This window comes from Hyalella azteca, unplaced genomic scaffold, assembly GCF_000764305.2.
Source record: "Hyalella azteca isolate HAZT.00-mixed unplaced genomic scaffold, Hazt_2.0.2 contig4066, whole genome shotgun sequence".
Taxonomy (NCBI): domain Eukaryota; kingdom Metazoa; phylum Arthropoda; class Malacostraca; order Amphipoda; family Hyalellidae; genus Hyalella; species Hyalella azteca.
Window position 1 is genome coordinate 3,059 of NW_025934292.1, and position 24,884 is coordinate 27,942.

Here is a 24,884-nt window from a genome sequence, read left to right on the forward strand (position 1 = left end):
CCCTCACCTCTATCCCTCACTCCCCTACACCCCTCATCCCTCACCTCTATATCCCTCACTCCCCTACAACCCCTCACCCCTCACCTCTATATCCCTCACTCCCCTACAACCCCTCACTCCCCTACAACCCCTCACCCCTCACCTCTATCCCTCACTCCCCTACAACCCCTCATCCCTCACCTCGATCCCTAAGCTCGAGGGCGAAGGAGTACGGGATGCCGAGGTGGCCGTGAGCGTAGTCATTAGAGGAGCCTGAGATGACGTAGAGCAGGTCAGCCATCCTGCCGTGATGATATCTGTCAGGATAGACAGATATCAGATTAGACAGCTGACAGATATTAGATATTAGAGATTAGACAGCTGACAGATATTAGACAGATATTAGAGGAGCCTGAGATGACGTACAGCATGTCAGCCATCCTGCCGTGATGATATCTGTCAGGATAAGGCATATCTTATTTATATTAGTATATGTTGGCAAAATTTGTTCCTTTAAGCAGGTTTCATTGAAGACCAGAGAATTCGTTTAATTGATAGTTTTCTTATTAGTTTTTTCAATAGATCGAACAAGATTTTTAGTTTGCACGGGTAAATCGGAAATCGGATTACCGAAGGACATTTTTATTTCTCTAACGACGTTTCAAATGTTTCTATCATTCATTATCAAGTTAAAAGGCGCATTGAGTGATGGAATTTGGCTCGACATTAGTACAAAATCTTATTTATAGTATGTAAATAACATTTTTCTCACTACGACACCAACAAAAGGCATGACTTCAAAAACATACTTTACAGTTTCAAAATCACATTTTAAAACTCCTTCAACAATTATCAATTTAACGGTTATTATTTTCTGTATCATTCTATTAATATTGTTAATATTTAATGAAATATTATTATTTACTTAGAATATTACTTAACCAACAGACTACTCTACTTATTTATTATCCAATAGGCTCTTGCCCCAGTTGGTAAAATTCAAAGAAAAATATGATGAAATGTTATTTGCCTCTTTATTCACGCGCAAAATTTTGAAGTACATAGAAGACACGGAATTTTCAGCGGTGTCTTATTTGTTTTGATGTCTCATTCGTGTGCCCCCACGGGTACATCCACAGCTGCTTGTAGGCGTGGATCGACACGTACACCTTCAGCTGGGGGTGCAAAAAGGACGTTGAGAAGATAATTAGCAATAATACCAACCAAGGTTGCATGATGGTCTCTTTTCCGGCCAAATTCCAAAATAATTTTTTAACTAAAAATTTAAAAGCAAAGAAAAGTTGCTGAGCATAAGGGAAGGAGTTGTAGGACCGGACAGTTGCTATCGCGCCCCCCTCATTCGGCTGTGCGCGCTCACGCCGAGCAGTGTGATGTCCCTGTTTCTGACAGTGACTTTAGGGTGTTAGCTTCCACCTCCGGTACTTCAGATTTGCGTATTTTAGAATCATTGTACAATTTAAAAATTAGGCCCAGTTTGAATTCAGCCGTTAGCTCTGATCCCCTTGAAATTGTGAATAGATAGGTTTTTTGTGCCCTAGTTGTAAATTTAGGTTTTTAATTGTGTTCTGCGCTTTCAATTGTACTAATTTGTGACTATCTATGTAAATTCTAGATTCTACGAACTGACGATGGAGCTGGATTCCGAACCGTTTTCTAGAAAGACATGAATTTTTGGGGACTTTTCTTTGCTCTTAAATTTTTAGTTAACTTGCGATTTAAGCAAATAAGTTACATCAATTATTTTTTTTGCCATAAAAATACCCTGAATATAACACTAATATTAACTCAACAAAACTTCAACGTGAAGTATCAACAAACACTGAGGTAGTAAAATTTATTGAGAGAAAGAAAATTCCACAAATTAGTCTTGTTACCATAAAAATACTCTGAAAATAATCATAATTTCCAATCAAAAAAACTCCAGCGTGAAGTATCAAAGGACACTGAGAAAATAAAATTTATTATGAGAAATAAAATGAAAAGAAAATGCAGAAAAAAACGTTGACAGTGAGCAAAAATATTGAAGGCATTGAAGAATGTTAAGAAATGAAATATAGGAAAGTAAAAGGAGCAAGAGGCGGGAGAAGGATAAAATGCCATTAAGCAGCCACAGTCGAGGTTAGTCTTGGGAGGTGCGAATAAAAAACATTGCAGGGTTTTTAAACCAGGAAAACCACTGAAGACATTGCCGGGTTTTGAAACTATCATTTCAGAACTTTAGTGAATTTTTCTCTACCCGTGAACGTTATCAGTTTCGTAACTCCAAGCCTGCAGCCTACCGTCAGTTTCCCTCACCTTAGGAAATTAATAACTTCCACTAATTAAATTTTAAAGTACAGAAGTTTATTTTTCAGACTAGAGAGTGATTTGAAAAATATTCGAGGTTTAGAATAGCTGCATAAAGTTCACACATTGCACCATAAGCATGGTAGGGTGAGTCATAGCAAATAAGTATTAACTTAGTACCTGGTCACGGTGCAGAAGCAGGAAATCTCTAAGGGCGCGGGATTCAGGCTCCGAGAAGGGCTTCACGCCCCTGAAGATGTCGCTGCAGGGGTCACCCGATGAACCTCCTGAGTTCCACATGTAGCCGAAATTCCTGAAGCAATCGAGAAAACTCAAATAAATATAAGGCGTTAGTAAAATGTCGCGTACCAGTTGTCAAAGTCGGGGAAATGTGCAAGGGACTAAATAACTTTACTAGAAAATATTGCAGTAGCCAAGTTTAAGAAAGTCTTACCCCAATTTGAGGTGATTCTACCAGCTCTATTGAAGAGGGTGCTTAATTGAGATTTCAAGACCTCCAACAATTTCAACAGTTCTCCAAAATTTAAAAGCAAAGAAAACGCAAGTAAATTCACCATATCGTCGTTGAAAAAGCCCCAGTTTAGACTGCGGGACTTGAAAGTGACACTCATGCACCTGTTGAGTTCGGCACCGAAGAGGGTGCTTGAGATTTCAAGACCTCCAACAATTTCAACAGTTCTCCAGAATTTAAAGGCAAAGAAAACGCAAGTAAATTCACCATATCGTCATTGGAAAAGTCCCAGTTGAGAGTGCGGGACTTGAAAGTGAGACTGACGTGTTGAGTTCGGCACCGAAGAGGGTGCTTGAGATTTCAAGACCTCTAACAATTTCAACAGTTCTCCAGAATTTAAAGGCAAAGAAGACGCAAGTAAATTCACCATATCGTCGTTGGAAAAGTCCCAGTTGAGAGTGCGGGACTTGAAAGTGACACTCACCTGTTGAGGTCGGCACCGAAGCATGGACTGTCGTGATGCTTTGAGCGAGTCTTGCGCCACAGTCTGTCGTGCGTGCGAGAGTACTCGTACCCTGAGGGAATTTTGAAAATACAGCACATTGAGTCTTTGAGTCTAGCAATGAGCGGGAAAAATCACTACGAAAACTAGGATAAAAAGCTGAGACAATCGTAGAGGTCAGTTATTAAATTCAACAAAGGAAGTCAAAAATTCTCGGCGATAATTTTTGTCATTCTACTCTAAAACTCACGAGTTGTGCGGTAATGTAGAATGAACTCAAACTCAAAAATATGACAACAATTGAGTTTCTCAACTATAATATCACTCCCAGCAACGTTTATGAGAAATAAGACAGAGGAAAATATACTCCAAAGAAGCATAATTCTCAAGCTTCCAACATAATTGAAAAAATCCATGCCAGTAACTGATTTTACACCATTTCTTTCATGTAGTCTAAATTTACCATCAGGGTTGACCATGGGCATGATGTACCAATCGAAGGCGTCCACAATACTGGTATAGTTGTCTGGTATCTCCACCAGACGCTGCAGTAGGTAGCTTACTACCGCCGGAGACACCCATTCTCTCGCGTGCATGCCTGCATATAAAACAAATGTCTTATTGACACTAATGTTATAACTCGAACTCTTTTTAATTAGTTAGGGGTTAGGACTTTCAACTCATCGTGTTTTGTAATTTTGTTTTCCTTGTGATGTAAATGTATAATTGAACACTGAACCCCGATCAAATTAGCGTTCTTAGCCATAAATTGACACAGAGTAAATGGTTCTCATCTTTCCTTCGCCAAAACATTTATTTGCATTACGAAAAAAGTAAAAATTGAAAATATGCTAAGGTTGACATGGTAGCGGATAATAAAATTAGTTCGGACATGAAATGCGCAAACATAAGTAACTTCAACATTTCAACTTCTTCAAGTGCTGAAATATTCTCTTTTATCTCACCTCCGTCGACCCAGATGGCGGGCCGAGAGGTGTTGCCAGAATCTGAGGTGGAAACTTTGACGACAAGCAAATCTCGGCCTTCGAAAGATGAACCGATGTTTAGGACCGTTACGTAGTCTGGATACGTCTGTTCTAAGTAGTACATGTAGGTTTCCATGTCTGAAATGATCAATTGCCATTTAAAATTATTCAGTGAAATTTGAATTCTTGAGCTGATGAGACGCCAGATCAGAATCAATCTTTGTTTAGAAATCAATTTGGGAAGTATGACACTTTTCGAAGTATTTGCTTCAGTTTCTTACATATTTTGAAAGTTTGAACAAAGCTTTCATATAAATTTGAGTCATTTCCAAAAATTTATTTTCTAATGGCCTGCATTTTGAAAACTGAGTTATCTGAAACTTAAAACAAGAAATACAACAATTCAAACGTACGCGCATTTACCTTCAAAACTGTGATAGGACTCCCACGACATGGGGTGCCCATTCCTGTTGTCGAGAAGGAAGCCCTCGTTGACGTTTTCAGTCTCAATCTCTTTCTGCAGGTCGTCAATAACGACATCATATTTAAGCTGTACGTCATCGAAAACCTCCTTGACCTGTAGATGAAACATAAGTTAATATGCCTTAATTTATTCTTGGAAACGCACTCATCATTTGGTATTCATGTCGCCCAATTGACTGCAATTAGTTCCATTTAATTTTTTTCCAGCGCAGTCTCAAACTAGTATCAATTTGCTCTATCGAGATATAAAGTACCACGCAGCAGTAAGAAATTACGAGTCGCGCGTCAGTCTCACTAGCAAATAAATCTTATGCTAACATGTTCCCCCTGTTGTGCACCAGTTTGTACCGCTGAAGGGCAGAGAGAACGTCCCACTAACTAATCAGTCCCACTCGCAAAGGAGTCTTATGCTAACTTATCCTCATGCATCACACCTGTTTGTCCCTCTCAAGCGCGGAGAGAACGTCCATCTCATACGAACTAATCAGTTCCACTAGCAAAGGAGTCTTATGCTTACTTATCCTTATGTATTACACCTGTTTGTCCCTCTCAGGCGTGGAGATTACGTCCCTCTCATACGAACTAATCAGTTCCACTAGCAAAGGAGTCTTATGCTTACTTATCCCACCGTATCACACCTGTTTGTCCCTTTCAGGGACGAAGAGTACTTCCATATCATACGAACTAATAACTCCCACTGGCAAAGGAGTCCTATGCTTACTTATCCCCCCGTATCACACCTGTTTGTTCCTTTCAGGGACGAAGAGTACGTCCATATCATACGAACTAATCACTCCCACTAGCAAAAGAGTCTTATGCTTACTTATCCTCATTTGTCACACCTGTTTGTCCCTCTCAGGGACGAAGAGTACATCCATTTCATACGAACTTATCACTCCCACTAGCAAAGGAGTCTTATGCTAACTTATCCTCATGTATCACACCTGTTTGTCCCTCTCGATCAAGCGCGGAGAGAACGTCAATCTCATACAAACTAATCAGTCCCCCTAGAACAAAGGAGTCATATGCTAACTTATCCTCGTGTATCACATCTGTTTGTCCCTCTCAGGGGCGAAGAGTACGTCCATCTTATATGAACAAATCATTCCCAATTGCTTAGAAGTCTCAAGCTCACTTATCCCACCGTATCACACCTGTTTGTCCCTCTCAGGGGTGGAGAGAACGTCCATCTTATATGAACAAATCATTCCCAATTGCTTAGAAGTCTCAAGCTTACTTATCCCACCGTATCACACCTGTTTGTCCCTCTCAGGGGCGGAGAGCACGTCCATCTCATACGTAAAATTATCGGGTTTGTACAACCAATTCCAGATCTCGACGCCATCGGCGCCGTCCAGCGAGTCAACGATCGGCAGCTGGCCTGCAATGACGATTGGAGAAACCATGAAAACAACGTTGAAAAAATAATTTTGTAAATTGTATTAAAATATCACAGCATCATTAATAGTCAAAATAATATGCTAAGTCATAGTTCATTAATACAAATTCTTATGAAAGAAAATAGAACAAGTTGATACCCCAGATCTTATATAATTTTCTCACTCGAGATCCTCGTTCGTTGGAAACCATATGAAGTAGATGCCTACAAATTTTATAAACAGTATTAAAATATCATGGTATCATTAAATAGTCAAAATTATATGCTTAGGGCAGCCATAGTTAATGAAGACAAATTCGTAGGAAATAAAAGAGAACAAGTTGATACCCCAAATCATATAAAATTTTCTTATTCGAGATTCTCGTTCGGAGGAAACAATATGGAGTACATTACTACACATCAATTACTAAGAACTACTGTATTTATATTTTTCAAACAGAAAGTATTTATATTGTACTAAAATACAAACCTGGAAATACGCTGGCCCGGTAAAGTTTGTATCCGTGATAAGAGACCGCATCGTTCTCCCTCGTGATAGCAATACTTTGCGCGGTGGTTTTTGCACTCGAAATCAAAATTGCTGTCAGAACAATATTCAACATGGCGGGTAGAATGGCTGATCGCCTGGCTGTTGGACCAGATGATCGCGTCACTCTTGGTATGGTTGATGAGATGGCTGACGGTATGGCTGGTAACATCGCGAGCAACATGGCTGACAAAATGGCTGAAGGAGCTACATTAAGTCTAGCAGGAGCTCTGCAAGGGTTAAGCATGATTCTATCATGCAAATGGATTTCGTAATTCAATATTATATATATCTGAAAGGGAAGAAGAATTTATGATTAGAAACACTCATATACGTGGTAGCTGATTCTGAGATTATTGAAAAAATGCTGGCGAACGTTACATCCACTGATCCGCTCAATGTTACATGCACGACTCAATAACAACAAAATTTCAGAGAAAAATTGCCATGCACTTAACGATTCAGAACTTTTATGCACTTGCTAGAAGCTGATACAATACTTTAACTCGTAGAACATTGCTGATTTTTAAGAACCTCTTATTTATTCTTAATTAAAAATAATAAAATATTCTATTGATGTAACTCATGATTAAGTGATTTCTTGCAAAAAATTTTTTCGCACTGGCGGCTTCCGTGTCAAATGAATCTCTTGTAAGTACAACGGTTAGCCCTTAAACATTAATACAAAAAAGTAATCTTTCTCTGTGTAATTTGATTTCTATCTTTCTTTTAAAAATAACCATCAAAATTAATTCCTAATCCTCAATTTCTTCTTTCTCGTGATATTCGAAATGCGTTATACACGCCGACTTCTTGCTCACTGGCCGCGCTGGATGCGCGTTGAATGCTTAAGTATCCCCTAGCGTCAGCGGGCCGGGCTCTGATTGGCTGCCACCGGCGGGGTCAGGGTCATCAGTGTTTTCCGGACGTCCGTGAAAGGTTCACGTGCTTGTATCTGACGAGATGTGATGCGAATGACAAATAGGAAGCACCGTAAATTACCACCTGTCAGCAATGAGGTTAACGGATGAAGCAGACGGGCTTTCTGCATGTGGCAACCGACCATTGGGACTAATACGGAGATCCGTGAGTATTTTGATGCATATAGTTTTGAGAATGAAAGAAAGGTAATAATGGGATCAGAAGTCTTTTATTATTTCGTCCATTTACCAAATTACTATATATATGTAACTCTGATGAATTTATCAACAGTTCCATTACCACAGTATGTTTCTGAGAATAAGATAATAAATCAGTATTGGAAACACAGCATTGTAATGACTCTGAAGTTGTACTGATTGCAATTCAGATGAAAAAGTAGAGTAAATGCTTAAATGGAAGTCTACGGAAGTCGTCCCCAGCATTTAAGTATCTGCCAAAACTACTATTCTGTCGTTAATTCTTCCAATTTATTTGGTGGCAATTTTTTTAATAATTCAAGTCGAACTTGAATCGATTTCATTAGGAACTTTGAATTCAGTGTGATATCTTTCTTAAGACTACTTTTTAAAACCATTCTAATTCAAAACATATTTAATTAAATTGAATGTTTCCATCAATTAATGGAATTAAAACAAACATTATCAATGACCAAATATCAATCACATGCATAACTCAGCTGAGGATGAATGCCCTGCTGAACTCGGCCTCATTCCAACAGCCTTGGGGAATGTGTGATGGGGATGAATAAGGAGGGGAGTAGGGATGAGGGAGGCAGGTATATCGATCCCACCCCCATGAAAGGTTGACGTCATATCCACGAGGGCTGACCGTAGATACGGAAGAAATTTGTATCCTTGTTACTAACATATCCAATGCACTTAACCGGGAAAACCTTCTACAAATTGTTAGAATTCAATTAAGTGTTAATACATAAGCGAAATTGAAAATATATTGAATTAGCCTCGTCAATGCTATAACTAATTTCCCATGCTCGTAATCTGGGTTAATAAACCTGAAGAATATGAATATAAGGTACAAATGCATATCTTTATTCGGAAATCATACAATGTTTAAGTTAATCAATGTGTTGCACTTTAAAATGTACACCCATTCATATTGACGCTTAACACAGTAGATCTGACCCTAAACAATAGATCCCTTTTCTATAATTCAGCTATAAATGTGAGTTGAGGTGGGATTCGCATTCTAAATTTCATGTAAAGAATACTTTCTTCAATCTATACTTGCTCGCGCTGGTACACTGCAGGGTTTTGACCCACATTTATTACCGCGTGCATGCACGTGTCCAGGCCGTTAATATATACTGAAAATTCCAGGAATGAATGAGATCCGGGACCTTGGAAATGAAGGCATAATTATGGACCTTAACCGAAGTATTGAAACTGGACTACGTCTTCCGGCGATGTTTCTATCGATTTTCGCGCCGCATGATCGGGAATTTAAGTCCACGCATAAAATTCTTTCTTTCTTATTTATTCTTATAGGAGCACTGGAAACTAGTCCATAAAGCCCCTTGCCTAAACTGGGTTTAATTGGTACCTAACAATTTAACAGCTCTGAAAGTGAAAATCAGTAAAACGTGGTAAAGGGAACAGTGAAAATTAGTCATCATGACCAATTTTAGCCCGACCAATGGGCTAAAATTGGATATAAAATATAGACAGTGTGTTACGATTTGGACAAAAGGACCCATTAACTTCTCTGAGTAAAGGCATTAAAAATCGTATTCTTCATGAATCGTGTCCAGTGATCAATAATAGTGAATAAAAATAATAATAGTTAATGGTCACTTCTCAAGTGACTTTTAAGCGTCGAAATTCTTTATAATCCTTGATCATTTTCAGACTAAATCCAATCGAATATAAAAATCTCAATTAAAAATTATCGGTTGAATGTAAGTTTGTTTCTTGAGACAAGTTTTAGCAGGGCGTTACAGTTGAAAGTTATGCTGTTCAATTAGACACGTTTAGTGTCACTGATTAGCTTACTGATTCTTATCTATATCTCAAGTTGTTAGAGTGCTTACGGTAACTTGAACAGCGCGTCAAAAAAAGGTTGAAGACATGTTGGACATATGTTGAAGACATGCCACGTGTACGAAATGAAAGCCAGGAAAAAACTCGTAATAAATTTATTGGTCAGAAAGGACTATTTTTATTGGCATGATGACGCTTCAATTCACCTCGCACAATATATATAAAACAACAAGAACATTAACAGCTACCGGTAATCACATCAAACTTTATTCACCTCTGAAAAATTCGTATAAAAATTAAACACTAAAATGGAACGGAGTTCTGACTTGAGATATAGCACCCGTGACCCATCTTTTCCGTGACCCATCTTTTATTATTATTAAATACATGATTCGTTAACTGAAGCAGCAAATAGGATGGGAGGAGAAGCAATAACACTTACTGAAAGAAAAAAAATTTTTAAATATGAAAAACTGATATTCAACAAGAAAATTTCAACAATTTTTTTATATTTGACACAAATAACATTCTTCTACGATGAAATACAAACAAGGGAACAAGTTTTTTCAATAATTTATTATTAATTACCTTTTTAAGTCTCTAAAAAGAAAATATAAAAACAAGTTTAAACACGAATAAGTTTGATTTTGAATTTCAGTGGAAGCTGGATCAGAATTTTACACGCTCGAGGTCTAGTCTTTGCACCGAACCGTTTAAGTAGTAAACCGAGAGCATTTAAATAGTAAACAAATTATTCCAGAGAAAATTAAAATATTCGAGGCCATTCGCGACCGTCGAACCAGCAACGGCGGAATAGCTATTAAAAGAATGACACTAATTACTTATGAAAAACAAAACTACGAAGCGGAATGTAAAAGGGAGAAGAATTGACAGAAAATGTACAAAAGAGACCAGCATCATCTACCATGATGGGAAATTTGAGCAACGTTGGGCGCGACCCAAAATCTCGATGGCGCAGTTACAAGCATCGTTCTCGATGATGATGCAATGATACAATTTGCAAAATGATACAATATGATTTTTTTGGAGAATTAGGAGGATTTGGATATTATCCTCCAGAAGAAAGACTCTGATGAAAATTTTAATTAATATGATTTTTGTTCACCCCGCCGAGGCAGGGTGGGCGAGCTACGAATACGAATTTCAGAAGGCCCTCTACAAATTACGTAATACGTTAACAGCTTTTCATGATATTTCTACGAACTAAGCTAGTGAATATATTAGCACCGGAACCTTAAAGCTACTGAATAAAGTGGCCGCATGTTGCCGCTCTCAATGCCTAGACACAGAATTTGACTGAAAATTTAGTCGTTAGGTCACTGAAAAAAAATGAAAATATGGAGTTGAATACATTACATTTTCATCAATTTTTAATACTATTTTATGAAGGAATGTTTAACTCGGGGTGATTAAATCGGGGCTTGATGAGTTGTATTTCTGGGAGATGATATTCTTGGGAAGTCGTCGTTTTTTCTGTACACGGTATAACTAATCTGAACGACTGTACAAATTTATCACCATGAGGGCGTAATATGTACAAGAGCAGAGAAAGCATTACCTTTCGATTACAGGATCATTCCAAAATTGTATATGGCCTACATCAGTATCATCATCCTTACGGATCAAGTTAGTTCATCGTACTTCGCCAATTAACCATCAGCACGAACTGCACCGCCGAATCACTTCTAAACCTGTACTGTACCGAACTACGAGTACTTGCCTCACAAACTATCTTCACTAACTGCTTCGATTCGTCCCCGCATCACCACTAAACCATCTACAAACTCCACCAATTTGTTCACTTCACTCACTTCACGAATTGCCCACAATACTCCGGACCCGTCACCTATCCCAGTTCGCAACTAAATCACCATAAAATCTTCTACACGAAAATATCACAGTTGCCCTCTATTTGCCTTTAAAAGCACAAATTACCTCAATTAACCTCTCATTACCCCTAATCTACAAGATTTATTCCAGTTAACCTCTCATCACCCCCTAGTCTACACGAATTACTTCAGTTGGTCTCTCATTACCTCCAGGTCTACACGAATTACCCTAGTTGGTGACATATTACCTCTTGGTCTACTGGTCTACACGAATTACTTCAATTGGTCTCTCATTACCTTCAGGTCTACACGAATTACCCTAGTTGGTGACATATTACCTCTTGGTTTACACGAATCACTTCAATTGGTCTCTCAGTACCTCTTGGTCTACACGAACTGCCCTATTGCCCTCTAAATATAACCACAAATAACAGCCTTCATTTAAATGTTGGAATATTTTGTGCTGCACAATTCGAGGAGCTACAACGCTAACGCAGAACTACCAACACCGGCACTGCCACCGCCAACGTACAACAACTTTTAAATTCACGAGATGAATTCTGGGTCGAAGTTAGGTCACAGATCACGAGTCGGAGAGGTAGCAGGTACCGCGTATGTCAAAATATCACAGCAAAGTCAAATATTCAACGATTATTCAAAGTCCAAGAAAGTCACCAGTTAGTTGTGCAGTTTCGGAAAGTTATAATTAAACATAGCTGCGTTTTATGGTATTAAAGTTGGCGGTAGCGATGCATTCGAAAGACATGGCTAGATTTTCGATAATAATAAGACTACAATAAGATTTAATGGAAAGCCTACACACATTCTAAAATCACAGCCATGTTCCTACCTGATCACGATTTCGTCGGGTCAACTGCATTTTACGAATTCGGTGGTAACTTAAATTCAAGGATACTAAGGAGGCGCTTCTACCAAGGAATAACGATTAAACAGAGAACTTGAGGTGCCAAGACAATGGTGAAAAGATAATACATTCCAAAAAGAATAGCGACCGAAGGTACAAAAATGATTCTTAGTCCCATTGATGGCATGTGAATAAGTGCACATATATCTTAGTTCAAAAGATGACTCGTATAGCGAAAAAGCGTACAAGATTCTTCATTCCTAAGATGGCAAGTAAAAATCGTACAAGATTTTTAGTTGCCAATATGGCAAGTGAAAAAGCGTACAAGATTCTTCGTTCCCTCTATGGCAAGCGAAAAGCGCACTAGATTCTTCGTTCTCAAGATGGCAAGCGAAAAGCGCACTACATTCTTCATTTNAAAAAGCGCACTAGATTCTCCATTCCCAAGATGGCAAGCGAAAAGCGCACTAGATTCTTCATTCCAATGGCAAGTGAAAAAGCGCACTAGATTCTTCGTTCCCAAGATGACAAGTGAAAAGCGTACAACATTCTTAGTTCCATGATGGCAAGCGAGAAGCGCACTAAATTCTTAGGTTCACATAACGAAATGAGGAAGAAACGTAAAGGATCCTCTGTTCCAAAATACAGTGAACAAACAAATCCCAAGATTCTGAGTTGCAACGATGTGCCACTGCAAGATCGAAGAGGGCACATAAATCCAAAATTAAAGGCGATAGTACGTAAAAGCATACGATTGCGAACCTCGCACAAATGAAACAAGCACGCCTGAACAAGCACAAAGTTCGGAATATGTCGCTAAGAGTAAAGTTCGACGTACCGTCATGCTGGCAGTTCACAGCACGCTCAGCTATTATGCTACTATAATGAAAATGTTCGAACCTTTAAAATTGTACAACACTATTCGATTTGATATTATTCATTTATCCAAGCTTTTATTTAACCGAAAACTTTGCACTCACGAGCATGGAACTATTCATCAATCATTGCAAGGGATAATTTATATACATTCAATATACTGCCTATTTGTGCTGATTTTAAAATTGGCGATTAAAATTGATAAATGGCTAGTTATAATTTAGCCGTACTTATTGAGAAATATACAAACAAGCACGCGGTCCTTACATATCATATTGAGTTCCTAAGTAATGGATCGCATAGCATCTGAATAATGATAAGTTTTATACATTGTAGCAGTGGTTGACGCTTTCTTCACAGACAAATTCTTCAACAGTTGCACTTTTTCATTAACGTATATTCAAAGTCAAATATTCTAAATTTAATTGAAATTTATTTAGATTGGAGATTTAATTCGAATTTCTTCCTTGAATTAATTGGACTAATTCATCCAAAATAATTTCAGAAAATCCTGATCATGAAGAATATCCTGAGACTAAGAAGCCATGAGATGATTCAGAACGGATAGCATTCCGTGGTTTACATAGCGCACCTCTAACAAACATCGCCTAAATAATTAACTATTAATACTTAGGACGGTATCGGTATCTTAATACAAGGTAAGTTAGGAGCCTCGCCACCACCAGGTACAGGACCAGCGCTGCGGTGTTCATCCACACGACGGAGGGGCCTATAGAGGACCCAGAGACGCCGGTGGAGGCGAGGATCTCTGCGACGGGCACGACGGTTGTGTTGCCCGACGCGCAGGACGGATACCGTGACAGCTCGGCGGCGCACCTACAGGTACAGGAAGAACTGTAGAACGCTGACTGACGATTAATCTAGGCAAGAGTTTCAGTCTTTGGTTTATGTCTTGGTTTTAAGAACTTAGGAGTAAGACGGCTACGGATCAGATGAAAAAGAATTCTTCAATTCTTTGGTTGTGACTTGAAACTTAGAACGCAAATTTTCGTATAGCGCAAAATGCTCGCTCAATGAGGTCCTTGTGTCTGATTAATTTGTGCTGTTCTTGGTAGAACTAATTGAAAAGTACCGTAGTGAGTTTGCAGGACAATTGTGTTTCTGGGTAGGGTGGTTCAGTGGTTACAGTTCAGAGTACCAAGATTGGAGAAAAAAGTTGTGGGTTCGATCCCGTCTTTCTGCGATTGATCTGGTCTAATCGGCCAAGAGGCTATGAATATTTTGCGAGTTTGAGAGTCGTCGAAAAATCTAACAGCTTAATTACAGTTGACACCGTAATACTATTGCATATACTATTATTCAGTTTATGCGCATTTACCGCGCTGACGTTTCAAAAATTCTAAAAATCAATATTTTGTTGAAAAGGAATCTTTTAGAAACGAGACTCGACAGTACTCACGCGACAGGGAGCCCCATGGAGAACTCGATGTAGCACATGTTGGTGTAGGCGTACTGCACCATGGAGAGGTAGCGCGCCCACTCCATCCATGGAGGCACGCGCGTGGAGAGGAAGCCTCCGAACAGCTGCTGGAAGAGCGTGATCAGGGCACTCACCGCCCAGCAGTGCTCAATGTCCGAGAACGTCACCGACACCAGCAGTCCCACGCTCTGTTCAAACGTATAATTCACTTCGTTAATAATTTATAAGCGTGCTTACAAATTATATGAACGCTCTTAAATTATTTATATCGTCGTTTCAGTGGGTATTTCAGAAAACGTCACCGACACCAGCAGCCCGACGTTCTGCTTAAGCGTAAACCTTCATTACGTTCATAATTACGTTGTGTATGCAACTGCATTTTTTTACATCTCTTGTCAGCAGTGTACGTTATGACACCAGAGTTGAACGAAACATTTAATTTCTGCACAGTTTTACTGTTTATTAAACATTCACATCTTGTTCACAGGAACACTCTTCTGGAACACAAAATTTCATTTCATTTTTCCTTATATGTACAGTGGTAACCAAGGCACAAACATCTTTAAAAATCTAAATCCCACCGCGAGCTGGCAGTTGCTAACCTGAGCCACAAGGGCGTTGAGGAGAAGCATGAGGAGCAGCAGCAGCATGCCGAGGGCATTGGACACGCCTGCCATCAGAGGGTATGAGATGATGAAATAGAGGGAAGGCAGGGCTATGGTGAGGGGAAGTTCGCTGAGGGTCTTGGCGATGTAGTAGGCGCTGATGCGATACCAGCCGCTGCCCCGCTCCTTCTCCAGCACCGCCTTCTCCCGCGGGACTGTAGGCAGGGTCGGTTGTTAATTATACCATAAGTTAATTATAATAGTGCAAAAAAATTATACACTAACTGTTATTGCCGTAGTTAAAGTTACTAATCATAAGTTCGTTTATTGATCGATATCACGCAGGAGGATAGCAAAAGACATGCATTTAAACCAAAGACCCAAGCGATTAACATCATAACCGTTAACGGTTGCATCACTGGTCTATAACGGTTATGGACCAGTGATGAAATGAGCGTAAGTATCGCATTCGATGACGGCGTGGGTATATAATGTATAATGGTAATCAACGTTGGTTATCACGAGGACTTAATCACACACAAGATTATCAACAAATATTTCAACAGACGACAGTGCAGGTGCTAAATGCATGACAGGCACGGAAGACTGACATGTATTGAGGGCCTGGAAGTGGCTGTGCATCATCCAGTAGCCCCTCCATGGAGGGGGCTAAATGCATGGCTAGCATGGAGGGGGCTAAGTGCATGGCTAGCATGGAGGGGGCTAAGTGCATGGTTAGCACGGAAGACTGACATGTATTGAGGGCCTGGAAGTGGCTGTGCATCATCCAGTAGGATGTGGAGAAGAACATCCAGCCTTGCAGGTCCGTGATGCCCTCCTCTGTACGGGGCGCCTGGTACCACAGCACCCCCGCCAGCAGCGCGAACCCCAGCGTCTGCACCCAGTTCACCCGCGACGTGATGATGGGGCGGTACACCGCGAAGCAGCGCGCATATATTACAGGTCAGGTTTCAATTATACAGGTCAGGTTTGAATTATATTACAATAACAAACAATCCTTGCTCCAGCAGGTTGCCTTACCCGACACTGGGTCCAGTACGACGCAGGCCAGCGCGCGTCGGCGGCGTAGAGACGCAAGTGACGTCGCGATGACGCGAAGGGCGCGACGGAGGCCGCGGAGCACGACGCTACGTCGCTGTGGTCGCTGCTGCACGACTCACGGCCGCTGTCGCTCTCGTCTGCTGGGACACGTGAAACGTTACATGGGACGTCATGATGAGAATACTGCAATAAACTCGCTAAATGTCAATAAAAACTCAAACTGGTCTGAGCTGCAATTTATGGGGTTCGATTCCCACGTAATAATAATAAAGTTGTTTCGATTTCGTGATTCAAGCGGCACTGATGTAGCCATGGCGACTTAAGTGAATGATTTAGCAATGGCGACTTAAGTGACAGAGGTAGCAGGGCGACACAAGTGAATGATGTAGCAGGGCTACGTACCCCGCTTGACGGATCTGGTGGTGCGCGTGTCGGGCAAAGTGCCCCGCGGGGCCTCGTCTGTCGGTCTCCCCGGTCCCTCTGAGGAGTGAGCATTAAGTTTAATGATGGCTTATGAAACACCAGCAAATAAATAAATGTCTACTTTGAAACAGAAGCAGTGATTCATGGTCAAGTTTACAATATATACGGAATTTTTATTTACCTAGCAAGATATCTATGGCCAATACAATAATAAAATAAATTACTAGTACTCCAATAAATAAATAATATAATAAATACTTTCAATAAACGGCATCATTTTTCACCATTGTATTAACGGCATCATTGTTCACCATTGTATTAACGGCATCTTTATTCCAAGATTACCATATCTATGGCCAGATCTCCCCGAACACTCACTGTTAAGACAAGCATCCTCCGACAGAGGAGCAGGCAAGGATCTAATGACATTAAATCCTCGGAAAGAAGAAGATCTCTGCAGATCATGATGGTGTTCACTATCATCATCCCCCAGGTCAAGACCTCCTCTCGAGTCCACTAAATCACGATCTCGCCCATCGTGGATGAGATGCTGATGGTTCTTCATTTTTATGCAGTCATCGCAAACGAAGAGGTGTGCTGAAGACTCGTAATCGAGGTTAGAAACGGCGATTTCCGACGGAAATCTTACAGTAGATGATGGCGAAAAGTCTATGGGATACGGGGAACTAATAATTTCTGAACAATGGTTCTCGCCATCGACTGATGGGAGAACGTCGAGAGATAACTGAACGATATTTCCACATGCGCAGCGTTGAACGTTGCTTAAACGCTGCGTCAAACGTTCATCCGGAACGTCAATAACGACGGAGTGCGGATAACCGTTCGCGTTCGTGAGCCTCGAATATTGCAAGTCCCGGTAATCTGGAAGCTCCTGACCGACGTCCAGACGTTCATGAGACGACGAAGCATCCTCGTCGTCAACGTCGGTGCGTAGAATGGGCTTGGATTGCGACGCAGAGAGTGACGAGAGACGTTGATGGAAGACCCACGGAGGAGGGTTCTTGGACTGACGTACGACGTTGCCTGGTCGATGCGTCTCCGAGTAGTGACGTATCAGACGCTCAGAGTATTCGGTGGCCACTTCCACTGCACGACGTAAATTAATTAATTTCAGATCTGATCTTTACATCAAACTTGACAATCCTATTCGTCTGCCACCATCATATTCGTCATATGCGTGCCAGCTATACCTATATTCGTCTACTAGAATACTACCTATATGCGTGCCAGCTATATCCGTCTACTACAATCATATATGCGTGCCAGCTATATATTCGTCTACTTAAATACCGTCAACTGGGGTGAATTCGGCCGCATTTTTGATTTTGTTTTGCAAACAAAAACGGGGTCGTAAACGTCGAGGTCATAAACGCCAGGGGCGTAAACCAGGTCATAAACGCCGGAGTGACTTTGGCCATCGTTTATGACCCCGCTTTTGGTTGCAAAACAAAATAAAAAAACGCGGCCGAAGTCACCCCGGCGGCCGAAGTCACCCCGGCGGCCGAAGTCACCCCGGCGGCCGAAGTCACCCCGGCGGCCGAAGTCACCCCAGTTGACGGTACTATATGCGTGCCAGCTGTATATTTGACTATTCATAGCACACAGGCATCAAAGACACGTTGAAAAGGCTCAAGGCCGGTCTAAGGGCCCACAAGGCACGTGTTTAAACCTACACAAGAAGTCCGCAGGGTTGTAGTTCGGCTGGATTGGTAGGCCCAGCTGGGCCATGTATGGGGCCACGTCTCCGCTGGGGCCAAGATACGCGGGCTGCAAGTTGGATATGTCGTCAGGCTTATAATTTGTACTATGAAAAGTGTAAGGTAACAAAGATGGTATGGTAACAAAGATGGTATGATAACAAAGATAATATCATAACAAAGATGATAGGTTAATAAAGATCATATGGCAACAAAGACGATAAGGTAATAAAAGACGATATGATAAAGATGCTATGATAACAAAGACGATATGATAATAAAGACGATATGGTAACAAAGAGGATATGATAATAAAAATGATATGATAACAGAGAGGATATGAATAAAAATGATATGATAACAAAGATGATATGATAAGAAAGACGATATGGCAACAAAGACGATAAGGTAACAAAGATGCTATGATAACAAAGACGATATGATAATAAAGACGATATGGCAACAAAGACGATAAGGTAACAAAGATGCTATGATAACAAAGACGATATGATAATAAAGACGATATGGTAACAAAGATATATACGGTAACAAAGTGAAGGCAACAATGACCTGTCCCTTGGCCAGCAGCAGGACGGTGTCCAACATATGGAAAATCCTGGAGGAGGGCTGGTGGAGGGACAGCACCACGGCGCGCCCCTCCTGCACCGCCAGCGCCTTCAGGTTAGCGATGAGGGAGTGGGCCGCGTGGGCGTCCAGCCCTGAGGTGGGCTCCTGAGGGAGGGAGTGGGTGCTGAGGGAGGTAGTGGGTGCTGAGGGAGTGAGTGCTGAGGAGGTAACACATCAAACACTGCCCATCAATCATCTAAAACTGATCACTATCCTTTTCAAGCGAGTTTAACGATGATATTAAGAATGATGCATGTCAAATGTAGATAAATATTACAGAAGTAAGATATCGAAGATATCTTACAGCAGGCTTCAAGATTTATTCAATTAGGTATTAATTTAAGAAAATCGAGTGATTAGTTACTGATGTTAATTTGTTAATGGAAGAAGACTAGAAGAATAAGAAATAAGTTGAATCATTTACCGAGATGATTCGAGTTCAACCTTGCTAATTATAAGTAACTTGAACAAATAAAAGTAAATAAGTAAATTCCAACATTACTTCACTCATGCTTCAAAGATGTAACATGAATAATATGCGTTTAAAAATTACTTTTCAAAAGACAACACTTCTAAAGAAGCCAGTGTCTCCGATGTTACACATGTACAATGAATTTCTTAACTTATTTTTAAATATAAAAAAAATACATTTTTTCAATTTTTTCAAATATACATAAAAAATTTCTCAACATTTTTTAATTACTTATTCTGTTTGATTGATTCATTAAATTGATTCATGTATTGTCTCCAACTTTACGCAAGTGTGCAAAATTTCAGATCGATGGGACAGGTAGAAGTGTGTTAAATATCGATTATAAGATTTGTAGTAGGAAACAAACAAACAAACAAGAAGTGAAGTTGAAGAGAAAAGTGTTGGAATAAATATAAGTAAATCAAGAAGTATGAACGCCTTCAAGAACAGACTAGACGAAGCTATGCAGGAGCATATGTTCAGTCTTAAAATGCCTAGCAAATTACGGACCAGGCAATAAGTCCAGACGAAGCAATGCAGGAGCATATATGTTCAGTCTTAAAATGCCTAGCAAATTACGGACTAGGCAATAAGTCCAGCAGCTATCTCAATCAATCGTCAGTTATGGACAGATCGGGTTCATAAGGCCGGATCCCTTGTGAATCAAGTCACGAAAAATTCAAGAATCGGCAACAGGCCATGGGTCTATTTCTTCAGTGCCGACACTTCTATTATATTCTATTATATTCATGTTCGATTCTATTATATTCTATTCTATTCTAAGAATACTCACATCGAGCACCAGCACGGGCGGGTCCGTGAGCAGCTCGCACGCTATGGAGGCGCGCTTACGCTCCCCGCCCGACAGTCCTCTGACCGTGGCGTCCCCGATGACTGCAAGAGGGGAGGATGACATGAGGGGTGAATAGTTACGAGGGGTGACAGAGATAAATACGAACAAATATTAAAAGCTTCGGTAAAAGAAACTTCTAAGTACAAAAATATGCAATAAGCTTATCAGAATATGACATTCCCCGCCCGACAGTCCCTCTGACCGTGGCATCCCCGATGACTGCATATGAGGGGTGAATAATGGGGAGGGGTGACAGAGATAAATATTAAAACATATTAAAAGCTTCGATAAAAGAAACTTATAGGTACAAAAATGTTCAAATAAGCTATTCAGATAATGAGAAATAAAGTAAGAGGCAATAGATTGTAATAGCGAGGGGTGACAATGATAATTACCATATTAACAAATATTAAAAGCTTCGGTAAAAGAAACCTCTAGGTTTAAAAATATGCAATAAGCTATTCAGATCATGAGAAAATAAAGTAAGAGGCAATAGATTGTAATAGCGAGGGGTGACAATGATAAATATTAACTAATATTAAAAGCTTCGGTGAAAGAAACTTATATGTATAAAAATATGCAATAAGCTTTTCAGGTTATGAGAAAATAAAGTATGAGGCAATAGATCGACACACCTATTATAATAACATTTGGCAAAAGAAACTTTTATGTACAAGATGTTAAAATGTAGAATAAACTATTCAGATTAACGAGAAAGTACAATAGCTGACGGAGGACAATGGTGAACGATGACTAACTGCGATAACTGGCGAACGCATCATAACTCATCTTGATGACATGAACGATGTTGACAATTTTGAAATTTCCATCGAGTATTGAGCGTCACGGCAAGATAATGGCCAGCAATGAATAGACTGGAGTAAATAATAATGGCTTTCAATGAAATTGATGGAATAAGAGATGGTGGCCGGCAATGAACAAATTAGAATAAAAGATAATGGCCGGCAATGAACTGGTTTAAATTAAAGATAATGGCCGGCAATAAAGAGACTATGAAAGAAATGGGTGATAATGGTGATAAGAGAAATGGGCAATAATGACAGACAATTAAGAGACTAAAATGGATGATAATGGCACGTCCTGCATGAGAGGATAAGGTCAAGGCAGGACTGACTGGTTTCCTGGCAGTGCTGCAGGCCCATGGGTGATAATGGTGATAAGAGAAATGGGTGATAATGGTGATAAGAGAAATGGGCGATAATGACAGACAATTAAGAGACTAAAATGGATGATAATGGCACGTCCTGCATGAGAGGATAATGTCGCGGCAGGATGGCAGGACTGACTGGTGTCCTGGCAGTGCTGCAGGCCCATGGGTGATAATGGTGATAAGAGAAATGGGCAATAATGACAGACAATTAAGAGACTAAAATGGATGATAATGGCACATCCTGCATGAGAGGATAATGTCAAGGCAGGACTGACTGGTTTCCTGGCAGTGCTGCAGGCCCATGGGTGATAATGGTGATAAGAGAAATGGGTGATAATGGTGATAAGAAAAATGTGTGATAATGACATATAATTAAGAGACTAAAATGGATGATAATGGCGCATCCTGCATGAGAGGATAATGTCGCGGCAGGACGGCAGGACTGACTGGTTTCCTGGCAGTGCTGCAGGCCGAGCAGGTCGATGACGGCGTCCACGGCGGCGACCTTCTGCGCCTGCGACATCGCGTGGGGCAACCGCAGCTCCGCGGTGAACTGCACCACAAATAATTAATTAATGTACTGTCTTATACTCGGTAGCACAGTACTAAGTATGGATAATGATGAAAACAAATGGTATAATAAAGGATTTGTTGAACAAGGTTTAATAAAAAATCAGCACGAGCCACGAACATACATATTATACTAATTTTTTTGAACTGCGCGACAAATGTACACTGTTATACTCGGTAGCACAGATTACTAAGTATGGGTAATGATGAAAATAAATGGTATTTATGCGGTAGCACAGATAACTAAGTATGAATAATGATGAAACCAAATGGCATTTATGTACTCAGTTTTTATTTCAAAAGTATAGTTACTTTTGAAACAAAAAAATCAAATGGTTATTAAATATAAGTGATGCAGATATAAGCGTTATGGTGAAAGATGATAAAGTGACATATCTGGGGCCATACTTTCAAGACTCGCTAAGTGAACGTAAGTACTTACGCTCTATTTTCTTGTCTATGATTGGTAGATTTTGCTTGAAAGGCCGTCAATGATTGGCTGTTGAACTTACGATCTCTTAACTTTTTTTGATAGTATAGGCCCAGGAGAATAATGTTGCACCGGGAGCATCTGGCGCAGACGGATGTGTGGGTGGAACCAGAAAAGATTACAGGAGAATATAGTATATAATAAATCATATAAATCTCGCACCTGGAGCATCTGGCGCAGACGGAGGTGTGGGTGGAAGAGGTCGTGCTGGGTGGAGTAACCCACGAGGTGTCGCAGTTTGCGTGACAGCGGCCGCTCCCCCAGCCAGACGGAGCCCTCGCACCGCACTCGGCCGCTCAGAGCATTCAGCAATGTCGTCTTTCCCGAGCCTAAACATTGCATTGAAAATTTACCCATATATTCTTAATTTAGAAGAAATTGATTAATTTTCAACTAGTTTATTTATACTGGGCCATGGAGTTGGCTTTTACAAAACTTCTCGTTTGTTTAAACGATTTTTACCAACTGTATTACGCACGATATTATAACTTGGAACAAAACTCGGTTGGGAGGTTACGAATGGACCTTTCGTTCTTTAGAATAAGGGTACGAGTCAGTATTCTCGATTAAAAAGTACTCGTGCATGTAACAAAAATGTATTTTACAGTCATTAATACATATTCAAGGTCCCGAAATATAACTTTCAATTTGAACATTTAATTTTCAGTGAAGAAAAGACATTAGTCTGCAGTACCAACATATTACAGAGAGCCTACTTATAGTAGAAGCTACAGGTTGCACCCAATCTCTCTCTAAGTTTCTAACCTTTATCCCTATTTATTGGAATTTTTTCATCCAATTTTAAGTTTCTAATCTTTATCCCTAATTATCGGAATTTTTTCATCCAATTTTAAGTTTCTAATCTTTATCCCTATCTATCGGAATTTTTTCATCCAATGTCCAAGTTTTCAACCTTTATACCTATTTATCGGATTTTTTTCATCTAATATGTAACTTTATACCTATTTATCGGAATTTTTTTCATCCAATATGTAACTTTATACCTATTTATCGGATTTTTTCATCCAATATGTAACTTTATACCTATTTATCGGATTTTTTTCATCCAATATGTAACTTTATACCTATTTATCGGAATTTTTTCATCCAATATGTAACTTTATACCTATTTATCGGATTTTTTTCATCCAATATGTAACTTTATACCTATTTATCGGACTTTTTTCATCCAATATGTAACTTTATACCTATTTATCGGATTTTTTTCATCCAATATGTAACTTTATACCTATCNCACGAGGGCGTTGAGGAGAAGCATAAGGAGAAGCAGCAGCATGACGAGGGCATTGGACACGCCTGCCATCAGAGGGTATGAGATGATGAAATAGAGGGAAGGCAGGGCTATGGTGAGGGGAAGTTCGCTGAGGGTCTTGGCGATGTAGTAGGCGCTGATGCGATACCAGCCGCTGCCCCGCTCCTTCTCCAGCACCGCCTTCTCTCGCGGGACTGTTGGCAGGGTCGGTTGTTAATTATACCATAAGTTAATTATAATACTGCAAAAAATGTACACAGTAAGTGTTATTGCCGTGGTTAAAGTTACCAGTCATAAGTTCGTTTATTGATCGATATCACGCGGGAGGATCGCAAAAGACATGCATTTAAACCAAATACCCAAGCGATTAACATTATAACGGTTATGGACCAGTGATGCAAGTACAAATAATGGGTGAAAATACCGCATTCGATGACAGCGTTCATATCTAATGATAATCAACGTTGGCTATCACTAGGACTTAATCACACACAAGATTATCAACAAAGTTTATTTCAACAGACGACAGTGTAGGGGCTAAATACATGGCTAGCACGGAAGACTGACATGTATTGAGGGCCTGGAAGTGGCTGTGCATCATCCAGTAGGATGTGGAGAAGAACATCCAGCCTTGCAGGTCCGTGATGCCCTCCTCGGTACGGGGCGCCTGGTACCACAGCACCCCCGCCAGCAGCGCGAACCCCAGCGTCTGCACCCAGTTCACCCGCGACGTGATGATGGGGCGGTACACCGCGAAGCAGCGCGCCGTCAGTACCTGTGGGGGGTGGTGGTGTTAGTGATGGTAGAGGTAGTGATGGTAGAGGTAGTAATACTAGTACTGAAGGTAATGGTAGTGATGGTAGTGGTAGCGATGGTAGTGGTAGTGATGGTAGTGGTAGCGATGGTAGTGGTAGTGATGGTAGTGGTAGTGATGGTAGTGGTAGTGATGGTAGTGGTAGTGATGGTAGAGGTAGTGATGGTAGAGGTAGTGATGG

The 24,884-nt window shown here is 40.3% G+C and overlaps 3 protein-coding genes across 3 annotated transcripts; all 3 read right to left on the reverse strand.

Annotated features, from left to right (window-relative positions):
• Window positions 1-180: 180 nt before the first annotated feature.
• Window positions 181-9,204, reverse strand: LOC108673893 (carboxypeptidase B; the record flags this gene model as incomplete). The annotated part of the gene is given in 10 exon segments (XM_047879870.1): window positions 181-296; window positions 1,099-1,154; window positions 2,467-2,599; window positions 3,243-3,333; window positions 3,724-3,858; window positions 4,226-4,384; window positions 4,670-4,823; window positions 5,986-6,110; window positions 6,598-6,946; window positions 9,188-9,204. Coding segments are annotated over 9 exon segments (1,273 nt in total), but the record flags the coding sequence as incomplete, so codon positions are not given.
• Window positions 9,205-12,734: 3,530 nt separating this feature from the next.
• On the reverse strand, window positions 12,735-22,973 carry LOC108673895 (ABC transporter G family member 9). Its single transcript, XM_018161783.2, has 12 exons — window positions 22,779-22,973; window positions 22,004-22,109; window positions 20,326-20,426; window positions 19,004-19,165; window positions 18,410-18,503; window positions 17,094-17,822; window positions 16,695-16,772; window positions 16,272-16,429; window positions 15,984-16,182; window positions 15,228-15,445; window positions 14,605-14,813; window positions 12,735-14,021 (listed from the first exon to the last, which is right to left on the reverse strand). Exons 1-12 carry the CDS (start codon window positions 22,971-22,973, stop codon window positions 13,808-13,810), a joined length of 2,463 nt encoding a protein of 820 aa, XP_018017272.1. The 3' UTR covers window positions 12,735-13,807.
• Window positions 22,974-23,865: 892 nt separating this feature from the next.
• LOC108673896 (ABC transporter G family member 9-like) lies at window positions 23,866-24,664 on the reverse strand (the record flags this gene model as incomplete). The annotated part of the gene is made up of 2 exons (XM_018161784.1): window positions 23,866-24,083; window positions 24,457-24,664. Coding segments are annotated over 2 exons (426 nt in total), but the record flags the coding sequence as incomplete, so codon positions are not given.
• Between the last annotated feature and the right edge of the window lie 220 nt (window positions 24,665-24,884).

Coding starts and splice junctions, on each gene's coding strand:
- LOC108673895 (XM_018161783.2), bottom strand. CDS start 22,973: ATGGGTAAATTTTCAATGCAATGTTTAGGCTCGGGAAAGACGACATTG. Junction 16,773..17,093: donor GGAGGATGCTTGTCTTAACA/GTGAGTGTTCGG, acceptor CTCACTCCTCAG/AGGGACCGGGGAGACCGACA. Junction 14,022..14,604: donor TCCATGGGGCTCCCTGTCGC/GTGAGTACTGTC, acceptor CTGTACCTGTAG/GTGCGCCGCCGAGCTGTCAC.